This window comes from Hyalella azteca, unplaced genomic scaffold (genome assembly GCF_000764305.2).
Source record: "Hyalella azteca isolate HAZT.00-mixed unplaced genomic scaffold, Hazt_2.0.2 contig16986, whole genome shotgun sequence".
NCBI classification, from domain to species: domain Eukaryota; kingdom Metazoa; phylum Arthropoda; class Malacostraca; order Amphipoda; family Hyalellidae; genus Hyalella; species Hyalella azteca.
This window is the reverse complement of record NW_025946789.1, coordinates 92,783-110,011: the sequence shown is the minus strand read 5'-3', so window position 1 is coordinate 110,011 and position 17,229 is coordinate 92,783. Positions and strand designations below refer to the sequence as shown.

General features: G+C 40.3%; 1 protein-coding gene across 1 annotated transcript in view; it reads left to right on the top strand.

Annotated features, from left to right (window-relative positions):
- Window positions 1–16,291, top strand: part of LOC108672942 — a 31,460-nt gene extending 15,169 nt beyond the window's left edge. The window contains exons 3-14 of the mRNA XM_018160712.2: window positions 1,329–1,483; window positions 2,092–2,225; window positions 2,841–3,294; window positions 4,631–4,728; window positions 4,928–5,008; window positions 5,544–5,633; window positions 6,578–6,746; window positions 7,131–7,525; window positions 8,096–8,907; window positions 9,151–9,365; window positions 10,588–10,811; window positions 11,351–16,291. Coding sequence (XP_018016201.2) covers window positions 1,329–1,483; window positions 2,092–2,225; window positions 2,841–3,294; window positions 4,631–4,728; window positions 4,928–5,008; window positions 5,544–5,633; window positions 6,578–6,746; window positions 7,131–7,525; window positions 8,096–8,907; window positions 9,151–9,365; window positions 10,588–10,811; window positions 11,351–11,519 — 2,996 coding nt within the window. The 3' untranslated portion in view covers window positions 11,520–16,291. The remainder of the gene's footprint in view (window positions 1–1,328; window positions 1,484–2,091; window positions 2,226–2,840; window positions 3,295–4,630; window positions 4,729–4,927; window positions 5,009–5,543; window positions 5,634–6,577; window positions 6,747–7,130; window positions 7,526–8,095; window positions 8,908–9,150; window positions 9,366–10,587; window positions 10,812–11,350) is intronic.
- The last annotated feature ends 938 nt before the right edge of the window (window positions 16,292–17,229 follow it).

Genomic DNA, 17,229 nt, shown 5'->3' with positions numbered 1-17,229 from the left:
TTTCATGCATTCGTTACTGCAGTATGCATTTTTTGACGATTTTTATGGGGGTTCGTAGCCTCAAAATTAGAACGGAGAATTCGTGATTACTTTAACCGATTACATCTCGTAATTTGGCCACGCATTTATAGTGCGCTTGACACTGAAATATCTTGTGTTTGACTATGCGTATAGCAAGGAGAGGCAAGTGGAGCAATAAATGTAAGCAAAAGTGCACCTTATACAGCACTGAGTTGATAGTCAACGTCCGACGAGGAGAAAAATATGCCTTCTAACTCGTCCGGCTACTATCATAAAAAATGTCTCATTTATGTCAACAAGGTTATCATTAGGTATGTTAACATCGACACCGCACAGAATATCGGGAAGCAAAATATAGTACTTTAAACTCCTGCATCTGATAGCCTATTGCATGTTTTTAGTTCAATTCGCGTGTTCGGGATTTTTCATTTTCTGAAGTAAATGATGTCGTGGGTAGAGTTAAAGTTTATTCTGAATCCTTTAATGTATGTTCCGCTGAGAAAATTTTAAGAGAACTTTCCGGAGGAATTGCCTTTTACGCTCACGTAAACTTATAAAACATTCATAAAAGTCCTCCATATCCATGCACAAGCTACTTCCTGACGAGCTTCACTCGAATTTCCCCCATAAAGGACTGTACCTATGTTTCGGACCTGATAACCTCGCATGTCCTCGGCGTTGAGTTCTTATTATTTGTACCTTATAGCCTCGTATGTCCCCTCCCCGTTCATTCCTGTATGTTTCGGACCTGATAGCCTCGTATGTCCCCTCCCGTTCAGTTCTGAATGTTTCGGACCAGATAGCCTCGTGTGTCCCCTCCTCGTTCATTCTTGTATGTTTCGGACCAGATAGCCTCGCATGTCCCCTCCCGTTCAGTTCTGAATGTTTCGGACCAGATAGCTTCGCATGTCCCCTCCCGTTCAGTTCTGAATGTTTTGGACCTGATAGCCTCGCGCGTCCCCTCCGTTCAAGTCTGAATGTCTCGGACCAGATAACCTAGCGTGTTGCCCAGAGCTAGATGCTTTACCCTGTGTCCAGCTTACCTTATATGTCATGGACCACGTCGGTTCGACTGCATCGCTTACCATTGTGCTACTATGCGCAAGCCTCTGCAGGGAATCAACCCACATACCTCGTGTCGTGTCCCCCACAGGTCGTGCAGTGAATCAACCCACTTACCTCGTGTCGTGTCCCCCGCAGGTCGTGCAGTGAATCAACCCACTTACCTCGTGTCGTGTCCCCTGTGTCGTGTCCCCGCAGGTCGTGCAGTGAATCAACCCACTTACCTCGCGTCGTGTCCCCCGCAGGTCGGGATGCCGTTGACCCCGTAAGTGTACGCACGGCGTTGGCAGGGCAGCTCGTCGGCGCCCTTACGTTCGCCTCCTCCTGCTTCGGCGCCGTCAGGAGGCTGCGGCTCAGACGTTCCTGCGTTGCAGTCAACACTCAGGGGCGCTTCGTGCTGGTGAGTAACTAACGTTAAGAATTGGTACTATTATCTGATTTTTATTACGCATAATTCGTTTTGAGTGTTAAGGGATTGTGGTATCTGCTGCCTCCGTTGTTTAGAAATCCTGCTGTTTTGATAGGATTGGACTGTTATTGTGAATATTCTTTTGATTTGATTGATTGCGGGTTTTTTCATGATTATAACTTAAACTATGACAAATGGCTGCCAGTCTCACTGTTTCGATTGCTTAATTGTGATGATTCGCTGTTTCGTCTCTACGGGATTCTTTATGCTTTCACTGATTTTAATTCCTTTTCTTATCAACTCAAGCACTCCACTTGTAAAACCTAGCCCTCTTCTGATTGCTATTGATTTTCACTGTCTTTATTGTTTTCCACTCGTATTGTTCCGAGTTTTGTGCTTCATTCGATCTTAGTAGTCTATGGTTCGTTTCAATTGAAGCTAACAATGAGATGGAGATGGTGCTAACAATGAGACGGAGATTGTGCTAACAATGAGGCGGAGATGGTGCTAACTATGACACGGAGATGGGGCTAACTATGACACGGAGATGGGGCTAACAATGAGACGGAGATGGCGCTAATAATGAAACCTGTGTGCAGATGGTGTGTGGCCACAGTGCCACGTGGGCTGAGGCTCGTCTCGCCAGCCTCACCAGCCTCGTCAACGCTGCCACAGGAGGCTTGCTGCAGCTGTGGCAAGACTGTGGCAGAGACCGCGATGTCTTCGCTCTCAGGTCCCTTACTAGGACTTGCGAGGCCCTTACTAAGACTTGCGAGGCCCTTACTAAGACTTGCGAGGCTCTTACTAAGACTTGCAAGGCTCTTACTGAGACTTGCGAGGCTCTTACTAAGACTTGCAAGGCTCTTACTGAGACTTGCGAGGCTCTTACTAAGACTTGCGAGGCTCTTACTACAACTTGTGTGAATTAATTTTATATCAAAACATGATGTGGTTGAGATAAGACTTGAGACACAACGCACTGCAATCTCGATCGACTGTATACATGTAGAATTATAAGATAATACGTATTCCAATGGAATGTATTGACAAAAGGGAAATTTTCAGCTAAGCTTAAAGTTGCACCGTTTTTTCAAACCCTTGAATGGTTACCTAAAAATACTTTTATTTGAACATGTTATGCGAAAGAAATACATGAATCCTTTTTCTTTTCGAGGATATTCTTCCTAAAAACTACTTCTTGTATTGAATTAATAATGAACAATTGAATTCTTAAGTTAAAAATTGTCCACATAACGGACCACCGCGTCCGTTATGTTGACATGTTCTTGTTCATTATGTTCTTGTTCATTATGTTCTTGTTAAATCTTATTTATTATAATATTTATAGACTGGAGGGCATGCTGGACGCCATGGTCGACAGCGTCTTCCCTGACGTCAACTTTAACGATGCCCTGCCGACGTCAGCAAGCGGCGACTCGTCGTCAGCTACACCCACGGTGCTGTCCCCCTTCAGCGAGTTCAGCAACGCGTCGTCAGCAAACCTGTCGCCGAGAGGAGGCCATGTCAGCAATCAGATGTCAGCTGACAAGAAGAATAATTATTCGACTGAAGGCCACCATGTCAGCAATCAAATGTCAGCTGACAAGAAAAATAATTATTCGACTGAGTCGTCAGCAAACCTCTCGCCGAGAGGAGTCCGCGTCAGCAATCAGATGTCAGCTGACAAGAGAAATAATTATTCAAATTATTCGACTGATGGTCAGCCTCCACACTGTCAGCTGAGTGCAGAAGAGAGGCTACACGCGCTGCTGGAGGTCGCTCCCTCCCTGCAGATGGCTAAGGTCTGAAGTCGCTCAATGCTATACAATTTACTAATTTATTACTGATTAATTGTCGCTAATTATTACTGATTAATCGTCGCTAATTATTACTACTACTGACTACTGATTACTGATTAATCGTCGTTAATTTATTACTGATTAATTGTCGCTAATTATTACTACTACTGATTACTGATTAATCGTCGCTAATTATTACTACTACTGACTACTGATTACTGATTAATCGTCGTTAATTTATTACTGATTAATCGTCGCTAATTATTACTACTACTGATTACTGATTAATCGTTGTTAATTTGTTAATGATTAATTGTCGCTAATTAGTACTTATTACTACTGATTGCTGATTAATCGTCGCTAATTTTTTATTGATAAATCTAGTTCAGTACGACTCTATGTAATTTTTTCAAATTTTATTTTCGTGATTTGATTAAAGCGAAACATTATTTGAAAATTCATTTGTTCATAGTTAAGATAAGTAATTAAAATAGTGCAATCATTTTGAGAATGCATTTTGTCCCTTATGTTCAAGGTAAATACTCTCATTCTTCTCCTAATTCTGTCTTACTGTTACTTCTATTTTCCTTATACTGTTTTCACACCATATTTCTCTCTTCTAATATAACGATAATATTCTAATCAAAGCTATAACATGTATCATTCATGATTAGTCTTTAATACGATCGATTATGAAACTGGTCCAAATCTCTATCCCAAAATTTTCCTGTAGCCACGAAATTTTTATAGAATTTTTTCAGTAACGAATAAAGTGCTGGTAAATGGGTATTTTAAAATCTGTGTTGTCACAAATCACAGTTATTTGCGCATGGAATAATTGCAGTTAAATAAATCATTTATCATTACAATGATAAATTCTATTGAGAATAATTTTTTGGCACAATATGGGCAATAAAGGTTGCATACCGATCTGCTTGCCTTCAGTCGTACGTCAGACTAATTTGCCTGCCGATGTGGCTTATGATTTTGGCCTTCTACGTTTGTAACTGGCCTTCCAACGATGTCTATGTGCGAGTTTACTATGTAATCAAGCAAATAATGTTACCGTATAGTACTAATTCGACTGGGAATATGTGTATAAAAATACAATTGTTATATACAAAATTCCAGTTTTCGATTCCTGTAAGAAATGCCAAGTTTAAACAATCATATGAGCTGTATTACTGTCTAGAGTAGAAGAGTAGAATGTGAATACAGTTTACGATGATACGTCTAATGTATATCATGTTAATTGCTTGTTTTCTCTTTTAATTAAACAAATCCCTACAAAAAAACTGTGTATATAATATATAAAATATAAAATATTTATGCGCCACAGAGCGGCTTGTGCGGCGTATACCTGGAGAGCCTGCGCTGCATAGAAGCCTGCGTGCAGCACCGGGGCGTCCTAGCCGGCCTGTCCCTGCACCGTCACAGGTAAGCAGCTCCCAGCACCGGGGCGTCCTAGCCGGCCTGTCCCTGCACCGGCACAGGTAAGCAGCTCCCAGCACCGGGGCGTCCTAGCCGGCCTGTCCCTGCACCGGCACAGGTAAGCAGCTCCCAGCACCGAGGCGTCCTAGCCGGCCTGTCCCTGCACCGGCACAGGTAAGCAGCTCCCAGCACCGGGGCGTCCTAGCCGGCCTGTCCCTGCACCATCACAGGTAAGCAGCTCCCAGCACCGGGGCGTCCTAGCCGGCCTGTCCCTGCACCGTCACAGGTAAGCAGCTCCCAGCACCGAGGCGTCCTAGCCGGCCTGTCCCTGCACCATCACAGGTAAGCAGCTCCCAGCACAGGGGCGTCCTAGCCGGCCTGTATAATTAATATTTAATTAATTAATGTCTGAGTAGAATTGATGGAAAAACTGTAATGTATTTTCGATCGATTTTCTATATTGTCGTGAAATACAACCAAGTGTTATGAATCGAATGCTTCATTTATCCATTCAATTCACTGCATTAAATTTGAAAAATGAAGCCAATTAGTACTGAATACTATCTAAATAACGTAGATCATCTACATTTGGGGGGATTTGTTGTCAGAAAAAGAATGCATTTTTTAAATAATTTTTAATAATTCTTAACATCTTCATTGTTGTCAGAAAAAGAATGATTTTTTTAAATAATGTGTAATTATTTTTAATCTTTCCAATTTTTTCTTTATATTGTAATTTGTAATAATTTTTAATATCTTTAATTTCTTTATATTGTGAACTGAGGCCAACAAATTACTGATAATTACTGTCCCGCCTACAGGGTTGTGAGTAGCTTGTTGGAGGGAGACATGTCACGCCTCATCACCAGCCTCGTCACCAGCCTCAGCCTCACCAACGCCACCAACAGTGGGTGAGTGCACCAGCCTCAGCCTCACCAACGCCACCAACAGTGGGTGAGTGCACCAGCCTCAGCCTCACCAGCACCACCAACAGTGGGTGAGTGCACCAGCCTCAGCCTCACCAGCACCACCAACAGTGGGTGAGTGCACCAGCCTCAGCCTCACTAGCGTCACCAACAGTGGGTGAGTGCACCAGCCTCAGCCTCACCAGCGCCGCCAACAGTGGGTGAGTGCACCAGCCTCAGCCTCACCAACGTCACCAACAGTGGGTGAGTGCACCAGCCTCAGCCTCACCAGCGTCACCAACATTAGGGTTGGTGCATTATTATCACCCAAGTGCAGAGTTTTGAATAAAGGCTCTTGTATTGGCCCAATGCATTTAAAATTTTCATTCAAAATTCTAGAGTTCTATTGAAAAAAAAAATAATGAAACGTTTTCTTTTCATAGAAGTCATTTATACATGATGGTGCCACAGATATCAAATTCTAAAGGATGGAACAGTAAAAAAGACCGTAAAGAAATGAAAAATTAAATTTTTAAATTTTTCTTAAGATTTCAATGTAAATGCACTTCATGTTTCTATAAAATCATTATCCACATTAGTGTTGCAGTCATGAACTACATGCACCAGTGGCGTCAACTGCAATATGCATGACGGATGTATCGTGAATGCGATGACTAAGCATTCTTCTCACTGCATAACTTATTGGCATGACGGATGTAGTGGAAGTGATGACTAAGCATTCTTCTCATAGCATAACGCGTTATTCATATGACGAATGTAGTAGAAGAGATGACTAAGCATTCTTCTCACTGCATAACTTATTGGCATGACGGATGTCGTGGATGTGATGACTAAGCATTCTTCTCACTGCATAACTTATTGGCATGACGTGCATGTCAGTTAAGACCACGAGGAGCCTGACGAAGCACTCACTGCCGACGGTGTTGCAGATGCCAGTCCCCTGAGGCGGACAGTTTGGAGGCTCCTGTTCGACCAAGTCCCCCCGCTGGGGGTCTGAAGCCCCTGGATGAGGACTACCCGCTGCCCCATGGAGTAACTCTGCACGCTCTGTACGTGCAGCAGCACCAGTACCGCTCCATGGTTCAGCAGCAGCAGAAGGTAGTTGAAGCTTTGGTAGTTCTTAATTTCTTTTGCTGTATTGGTGCTGCAGTTCATTTGCATTAGCTTTGATTTGTCTCGTGGAAGAAATTGAACTGAACTCGGCTATATCCTGTCTTATTTGCAAAATTAATGGAAAGGATCATCTTTTCATCGTGAATTTTGACTTTTTTAGCGCATTCTCTCATTTATGGAAAAAATGCACTATTGTGCTCGTCATGTCTGTCCGTCTGTCCGTCCGTCCGTGACCTCAAGTTTTCGTCGACGAGAAAATGCGCATTCTGTCACTCATGAGTACTGAGTTATATTTTTTCTTTAATATTGTCGTTGTCAATACATTTATTTACGGCCCAGTATGTTTCACTAGCGCTTCTCTCGTGACAGTACGTGGACTCGCGATACCGTGAGCGGGCCCGCGGCAGTCTGCACAACACCAACTCTTCCATGGACCTCACGACGCTGCGCAAAGTATTGCTCGAACATCAATCTCTTCACAACTACCCTGCCTCTCTACCAGGCCTCCAACCTTCCGACGATCCATACGATCACTACAGCATATCTCAGTCCTCTAATTTCCACAGCATGAACAACAACGACGCTTCTTTATCGTCTCTAGTCCCACCAACCTTAGATCCATTGCAGTTGTGCGCCAAAATCAGCAAAAATCAGGGCTTGCTGAACAGTGATGGACGTCCTTCTCAGTCGTTGCCTGGAACTCCACGTAAAATTAGGGTGGCTACGATGCTGCCGGATGTCGGCAATAACTCCCCCGATCTAAGGTAAGATACCTCTGATTTGGAATTATTTAATCACTAATGAATTCTGAACGTAATGCTGATATTTCGCGGACTCGAAAATTTACGGAAATCTAAAGATGAATCTGCTCCCACGAAAAATTGATTGGTGCTAATTAAAACTAATTCGAAGGTGGAATTTGTTCATCAAGTCATCATAATATGGTCTCTGTGTTGTTATGGAACCGTAAAATTATCAACTACGTTGATAGCTCGTAAGTAGTGTATAGTACTATTCCGTTTAGTTTATACGGAAAGTAAAGTTATTGCTTGACGGGTGGAGACACGTTTTCACAATGCAAATCATTTGAGGATTTATGGAACTTACTTTTCTTTTAATACAAGATATTTTATAATACCCTCGAATTATCGAGTGTCGACGTGTATAAACCGCATGATCGGAGTAAATATATCATCGCACATCGGTAAATATTTCATTGACTTATACATCACCTCAGACCAATAGCCCTACTTAATCAAATTATTAACTTACATGGCTGAAATACTGCAAAATGAAAACGCCTCCTGTTATATAATGATTAACTTTTTTTGCAGGTACAAAGTTCTGAATGCTAAGCGAAACATTAAAGCGGGAGGCGTCTCGTCCTCGAACACACCTCGTCACAGCAATAACAACCGAGGGCTACCAAGGAAGCCATACGCTATACCCGGGGCACAGTATCCTCCGTATTCCAGTCCATTCTGTGACCCATACGAAAATGCCGATGACTACCCAACGTCAACCCCAATCAGTGGAGTGACCACCTTACCGCGCAAGACTTCAAAGCTGTCGCCTCCTTCTCTATCCCTGTCTTATGATAGTGAGAAAGACAACAAATACAGTAGAAGTTATAACAGTAGCCAAGACTGCTCGGGCTTGGATTTTGGTCAACATACATTTAGCCATAAAAATGGTTCAAAGTCGAGGTTTTCTGTCAAAAGTGGGGATTCTGGCTTTGAAGAAATGGCCAAGGGAGAGGTTGAAATGAATCTTAAAAATACCAAGAATAAGCTTAACCTGCAGTTCGCTCCTGACAAAATTCATCGCCCTGATCCCATCGATGATGGCAGTTCCGATGTCTCTTCCGGGACGTCTGAAATCAAAATCGCAAAAGAAATTAACGGCAATATTAGAAAGAAGAGACCAACAGTAAAAATATCCAGTGAATCTAAGTCCGAGCTACTAAACCACCTCGACAAAGTTGATGATGAAGACGATTCTTCTAGAAGCGATTCTGAAATTAGCGTCCTGGAGCTTAGCGCGTTCATTGATCCCAAGGAGAATGACAAAGAACTCGAGTTTTTCATCGGCGACAGAAAAACCGACGATGAAATAACCGATGGGCAATCTAACCGGGACGAGAACGGTGTGTGAAAGATCAGTTATTAAACTATTTTGGACTTATAATTTTAGTCTCCTGACGACATACTTAAAATTCATGCAATTACTCCCTAATTAATTCTGTTAAGCTCTAGATTTCTATTTCTCACAGAATGCAAATTTACTGTGTGCCCGGAATCAGTAAAATATTTTATGTGTAATATTTATACTTTTTGGTAAAGGGGGGATTTCCCTTTAATCATCTAACCATTATTCACTTGTGTTACAGATATAGGAGGAAGTCAGCCTGTAGTAATAGTGTCAGACACAACAGCTGACTGTGGTGGTGCCAGTGAAAGTGACACAAGTCCTGACGTCAGTCCTGATGCTCCTTCGTCAAAGTACCGACGCGCCAGCCTGTACACGCAGTCTCTCGACGACTGCCACCTCTGCCTCCTGCTCGACGAAGACGCAGCTAAGGACGCTGGGCTCGTTTATGCGCTGGTGAGAGCGTTTTGTTATTAACGTATTAACGTATTATTAGCGTATTAACGTATTAACGTGCTTTATTAACGTACTTTTGTTGGTGCTTTATTAACGTACTTTGAAGTGTTTGATCATTCATTGCAAAAATATTTAAAATCAAGCCGAAATAATTTCTGGGTTTCGGTTGCATTGATATTGGAGATCACGCTAATGCATCCGCTTAGTCAGACCGTTTCGTTGCCTCCAAATTGGGCACTTGGCCTACATGTTTAATATTAATGATAAAAAATACAGTTGGTTGACAGCTTTTACTTGTGCAACGACGGTGTTTTACTTACAAGTACCAAAAAGCACTGTTGCAAGTTTATCAACTAAAAATACAACTCTAGCAGATAGAGGCTCTGGATGATGTCTTCCATTTAAAGTTTCGTTTGCAGATCTTGAAATTGGTTAGAATGTCTTTACAATGTAATAGGTTACTTTTGCAAATTGGTAGAAAGACTTGCAGTGTCAGGAACACCTCCCAAACTGATCTCTGTCAGAGTTGAAAGAAAAATCTGATTGTAAGTACAATTTTTCACTCGTGATGGCGAGGTTTTTGGGGGCTTTCGATTTACCTGAGGAAGCTCCAACACATGGTATTTATCGAATTTTCAATATTACGAACGGAATCGTATTTCTCAACATGTCGAACGGAACTTTTCTGGGCGTTCAAGGCCACAGCCGTATTTTATGTTTTATCTTAACAAATTTCTTCACATTGCGTTTTTTCATGAGCGAAACCAACTAACAATATACAATATGACTAAGTTCAAACACCAGCCGTTCTTCCTCTTTGCTGTTTCTCCATTTTAAACTATCGTCTTATGAAAAGCTATTCTCTCACATCTTAACTGAATAGTAACCGAAAAATTCGCGGGCAGTGGCCGTTCTACTTCCTCGTTGTTTCTCCATTTAAACCATTTTTTATAAAAAGCTAATCTTTCACATCTGAACTGAATATTAACCGAAAAATTCGCGGGCAGTGGCCGTTCTACCTCCTCGCTGTTTCTCCATTTTAAACCATTTTTTATAAAAATCTATTCTCTCACATCTGAACTGGATAGTAACCGGAAAATTCGCGGGCAGTGGCCGTTCTAGCTCCTCGTTGTTTCTCAATTTTAAACCATTTATTATAAAAATCTATTCTCTCACATCTGAACTGAATATTAACGTAAAATTTCACCCCTATCCTGGGCAGTGGGGAGTGGGTCAGTCCACCCTGCCGTCGCTGGCGACCCACATAGAGAGGGCCCTGGAGGTGAGCGCAAGCAGTCAGCAGAACGTGGTGGGCGGAGATGCTTTTGCCCGGCGCTTTGGCCCGACGCTGACGGTGGCCGAGGGCGAGGCGCTGCACCTCGACGTCGTCAGCAGCGTCCTGAAGCACGTCGAGCGACGTCGTGAGGTCCTGGAACTCACTCTCAGGTGAGAGGTCCTGGAACTCACTCTCAGGTGAGGTCCTGGAACTCACTCTCAGGTGAGGTACATTCTGTACGCCCAATTGTTTCTTTCTAATCCTCATTGTTTTCTTCTGCGGTGATTTCCTCGAAATAATTTGTGCATTTACCCGCAAGTTCTGTTTAAATCGCCCCTGATTTATAAATGTTTTTCCAACATCTGAGCTAATAAATCTATTGAGTCAAAATTTGTTACTATCTACAATTAATATTTATGGATTTATCTAATGGAGAACAGAATGTTATTCATTTTTAAATATTTTAATCTAATGAGGAACAGAATCTTATTTATTTTAAATTTAACAAAACAGAATGCCATTCATTTTAAATTTTTACTCAAATGGAGAACATAATGCTGAGGTGCCTATTAATTTTTTAATATTCTCTAATTGTTTAATGTTATTAACTAGTGCATATTAATTTTAAATATTTTACTATAATGCAGAAATATTATTCATTTATAAGAATACCGAGATAAAGTTGCTAAGTAATAACACCCACGTGCAGGCAGCGCGAGTGCACGCTATGGTGCCACCGCCTGGGCTCTTCCCTCACCCTCTACCAACACTCTGGTCCCAGCAGAGCTGGCCCGCCCATACCTAGCGACCCTATGGCCAAACTACCACACCGCGCCCGACGAAGGCTTGAGCGCGACCACGCTATAACTCTACTTTAAAATATTACAATTATCTCATACTTTGCTATTAATGTTTCAAGTTTTACTCACAACTCATGATTGCATTTGACATTAGACTTTCGAACATGGAACGAACAGAGTTTAGATAAGTTATCTTTTTTGTTTGCTAGCTCTGCGGAACAACTCGATCTCTCATACATTTCTAATATTGATCATATTTAAAGTGATTATGGACAAATATTGCATATTACATATTCTCGAACATTTTCTAATAACAATACAATTTTTGTGAGATGTTGAGCACTTATGAAAATACGAAGTTTATCTTCGTACGCTCATAATAATTGTTCATAACTAAACTCAACGCCATCCTGACGAGTATACCGAAGATCATCATACGTCCTGTAGAATTAATGTCTCTACTCGCTTACTGTAACAAACTTACCCTCAACAAACTAAGCAGGCCTCAGATAACTTGGATACCAAGTTGTTGTTACTTACTTTTGTGAGCACTTCTGTTTAAAATCCATCAGTAAACTGCAATCAAACGTTTCTTTTAATTATTCTATTTAGATTTTTACGTAGTATCAAAACCATATATCTTCTATGCTGAACATTTCCTATTGTTGCAGTGGCTTAGGCAGCTGCTGAAAGCTTGCTTATTTGTGTGCTTTCCATCACTGTGCTTTGCTCACTGTGTTTTGTTATTAGTAAAAAATAATTTATCTGCACTGTTGTTATAGTTCTATATTCGCTGGTTTAACATAATTATGCTAAATTGAACCAGTTTCTGACTGATTTGTTTTGTTCTCTTTGAATGCAATGTAGATCGTTTGTCATAAACTCGTCACCGAAGTAACAACAATATAAATTCTTATGACGTCCCCACCCTTAAAAACTTCATCGTCTTTTAGTATTTGTTTGAATTGAGTGTGAGATAACGCCTATTTCATGCTGCAAGTTCAACTACTATTCTTCTGACCAATTCAAAATGGTTAGAACGCTCATGATTTACTCCATATAAAATCTAAAATCCTTCTTTGCCTCCACTTCAGCGTCTATTGAGTTTGAGATAACGCCTATTTCATGTTATTACTTCAACTACCTACTATTCTTCTGACCTATTCAAAATGGTTAGAACGCCCATGATTTATTCCATATAAAATCTAAACCCTTTATTTGCCTCCACTTCAGCGTGTATATTGAGTTTGAGATAACGCCTATTTCATGTTATTACTTCAACTACCTACTATTCTTCCGACCTATTCAAAATGGTTAGAACGCTCATGATTTATTCCCTATAAAATCTGAACCCTTTATTTGCCTCCACTTCAGCGTGTATATTGAGTTTGAGATAACGCCTATTTCATGTTATTACTTCAACTACCTACTATTCTTCCGACCTATTCAAAATGGTTAGAACGCTCATGATTTATTCCATATAAAATCTAAAATCCTTCTTTGCCTCCACTTCAGCGTCTCTGGAATCACCTCCTCTTGACGGTGATTTTCTTATGACCCACCGACTGACCAAATGCATTAATATTAAAATATTTATACTGGATATAATTAATACATAAATACGATGTTGGTCCTTTGATTCTGTATTTTTTTGAAAATGTATTAAGTGTATTGTGGAGGTCAGTTATAAAGTAGGATTTATATTAAGTCTCTGTAAGCTAGTTTCTGGTTCTTAGCTAAATCTGTGCTTAGAATAATTTAATACGTTTAGTAAAATTTTGATTAGAATGCCATCAATGTGATATGTATGAGGCGTGAATGTTTTAAATTAGTTCATCTTTGGGCGATTATGCCCGTGTTAAAAAAAATCCTTAAAAATTTTGTCCTGCTTTGTAGCAGTTTTAGTCGATATATAGATTTTTGCCCACCGAGATAAATCAATACGAAACTTTGATACTAAATTTGATATTGAAGTTTTTCGGCTGATCGTCTGTGGATCGTTTTTGTAAAGAACTATTCCTGGTAACAACAAAGGGGAAGCTATAACCTAAGATCAAAATAGAACTCGCTAAATCAAGCATATTTCTTCGAATAAGTCCTAAGTTAAACGGTGTCAAATGTTGTGTTAATTTCAAAGTTGTTATATTACCGTTGCTTCACTGCTCGCGTATGCATTCACTTCAGTTGAGCATCAGTCGTAGGATTAGTACAGTGATTGTACAATATATTGTGTTCCGAGTGTCGTTATTCTACTTGATATGTAGATAGTTTTCTCGTGTAGTCTATATTTCATGATACAATATATTTAATATTTACTCATATTAGTCTTTAGAAGAAATTAATTTTCTTAGAACTCCACTACCCAATGGCTGATTACTAATTTTATAATTGTCAAACTTTTTTCATTATTCCATATTTCGTAGACCATCCTTTTTAGAATATAGCTCTCTTGTAGGCCACGTATAGATAGTCTCTATAATTCTTGATAGCAATGTTAGTCGTACTTAAATAGTTGAGTAATGTGTTCAGAGTCGCAGGAGTCGTCATTATATACGTCCTAGTGTATCCTCAGTACTGAGTCCCTCCAAGTGAGCTTAGAAAAGTTTTCTGATATGATGTCACTGATGCAGTCTAAGTGATGTGTCTGCATAAAGTCGCTTCTTTGGATATGCTGTTAAAGGTGCAGCCTCAAAGGCCCTTGAATATAATGATAATGTATTGATGTTTGGGGTATATTTTATCGTATTTATTCTAAAATTACAATCTTGGACCAATTAATTATCCCACGGAGAGCTTTTTGTAGGCGTGCGTCGGGAGTCTTCATTTGATATGTAATGTTTCTTGCGTCAATGATGTATTTGGGATGATCGATTCTTTTCAATTAAAATGCTAGACAAATTTCTAGTCGTGGACTAGCTAGTTGACGGAATAGAGACTAAACGCTCAGACTACATAAAAATTAGTGAATTTTCGTTCACGTTACTATTTCAAATGCCCGTATTAGAATGATGCAGAGAATTAGGTTCCCTACCCTGTCTCGTCTACAGCTCGATTATTAATGACAACTAAATTAAGGTTCATGTTTAAATTCATTATCAGGTGCAGTCAAGACATTTAATATCTTTAATATCATATCTCTGCAGTCAAGATATTTAATGTGTACAGATGAAAAATTTGGGTAGCCATTACAAAAAAGAACGAGCATCATTGAAGCGATGCAGGTTCGTCATACTTATGAATAGTTTTCTTTGTGCTTCTAACTGCCAGCTTAGCAGTTGTTGTAAGCTATAATGTACTAGACTCTCCCGCGCGTCCAAGGCCCAACCTGGTGTATCAACGATGCCAATTGTTGTTGCAGACACAATCCTGTGCCAGCGATTGCCAGAAATATTGCAGCAATCGTTGCCACGGAAGGCGTTGCCAGAAATATTGCAGCAATCGTAGTTACGCAAGGCGTTGCCAGAAATATTGCAGCAGTTGCCGTGCCAGCTGTTGCCAGAAACATTGCAGCAGTTGCTACGCCAGGCGTTGCCAGAAATATTGCAGCAATCGTAGTTACGCAAGGCGTTGCCAGAAACATTACAGCAGTTGCCACGCCAGGTGTTGCTAGCAATATTGCAGCAGTTGCCACGCCATGTGTTGCCAGAAATATTGCAGCAGATGTAGTTACGCAAGGTATTGCAAGGAAATATTGCAGCAGTTGCCACGCCAGGTGTTGCCAGGAACATTGCAGCAGTTGCCACGCCAGGTGTTGCCAGAAACATTGCAGCAGTTGCCACGCCAGGTGTTGCCAGAAACATTGCAGCAGTTGCCACGCCATGTGTTGCCTCGTCTTCCTAGACCTGCTCTTCAGGCCGCGATGGTGCTAGCGCCCTACGGCCGGTCGAGCTCCACCCTTTTCAGGCGCCTTCCGTCCCTTACGGAAATTCTCCGCTTCTGCCACGAAGCAAATTTATCTCTATGATGAACATGCCCCTTGAAAACGTACATTCCATTGCTCTAAAACCTTTATCTCTATGATGAACATGCCCCCTTGAAAACGTACATTCCATTGCTCTAAAACCTAAGCTTATCTTCGGTTCTGAATCTTTGTGACCAATGAGACCAATTTTTTACGTGATTAGATTTCTGTTAGCACAGGTTTTCTGCGTAAGGCGAATGATTCGCCGAAGAAATAAATTTTTAGGGTTATAGCTCATCAAGCTTCGGCACAGTGTTCAGCTTGAATATTGTTTTAATTCGCATAATAGAACACTATTTTTCCAACTCAGTTCCTTAATTCCTTGATAATATTGTCACTTGAGCTTTTCCCGCACCATTTATTAAAAATTGCGATATCTTAAGCAGCCCATCAGCTATCAGCTTCGTAGAGAACTTGAAAAAATTATCTACGAAGCGAACCTTCTATACGTCATTAAGAACAGTTTTTCGACGAGTGCATCAGTAAGAAAATTTCCCGACCAGTTACTTATCTGTAGAAAATGTAATATATTTTGATTCAGGTACCTTAGGTACATAGTTTTTATGCTATAACAGTGAAGTAATAATCTAGTTTATCATTATTATCTTAAATCTTATTTATTGTGCTTTCAAAGTTTATCAGACTCAATAGCAAGAATTAGTTGAATTTAGTTTTGTCGCTTCCTAACTCAACTCAAACCGCTGGGGCTATTAAGGCATAAATGAGAAGTTGCTCGATTAAATGTCCATGTTGACAGGAATATCGTTAGAATTAGTAGTTGGTATTAAGTAGTTACATTTTTGTTTATATACGGTTTGTAAATATATCATAGTTTCATGTTGAATGCGCATAAATCGTGTGATCTTCTGAAGAATAAATAGTACGTGCTGGCGGTTTTTTACTTACCCTCTGGACATCGTTTTGGCCTGGGGCCATACTTTAAAAACTCGCTAAGTGAACGTAAGTACTTACGCTCTATTTTCTTGTCTATGATTGGTGGATTTTGCTTGAAAGGCCGTCAATGAATGGCTGATGAACTTACGATCTCTTAACTTTTTTGAAAGTATGGCCCTGTAGCGGCCCTCTTCCGATGTCTGTTATCCATGTTACGTCGCCTGTGATGACACGGCTCGAAAAAATTAGCAATAATTTGTTCCCCTTATTAATGCATCGTTCCAGAAAAATCAATGTACTGGCCAAACGTTTAATTTTGTGCTCTTTGATCAGCATTGCTTAGAAACAACCCGAACACAACTTCTGATAATTCGAACTATAATTTTCCACTCATGAAGTTACTCTGTCAAGCTTTATGACATGAATCACATTAGCTTATTAATTCCATTAAAACTCATTTAATAATTTTCAGGTAATTAAAGAATGAGCCTCGAAGTTTTTGCCGTACCTCATATTATGGACGCTACTGAATTTTAAATAGGAAAGGAATAAAATATCAAGCAAGTTGTTCTTTTTCCAGTGTATTGGTCACTCACTAATTGATTATATAATTAATGAAAATACATTAAACGTGAAATGAATTAATATTAGAAATTGATGATGGGAATAGACTGAGAGTACGATTATAATTCATGTAATAATAAAGTGTACGAACAAATTAAAGGTCGAATACGATAAGTTAACAACTATTGGGCATACTAGAACAATTTATGTTTCAGCCTAAAGCGAAATGAAGAGATCACTAAGCGCAATATTGAACATTTTATCAGCCTGAGATCATACAAATAAATGAAATAATAAACTGAATACTGGTTGGTTTTCAAAACATACTTGCACTACTTGCTTTGATTACCCAATGCACTCCGATGGATC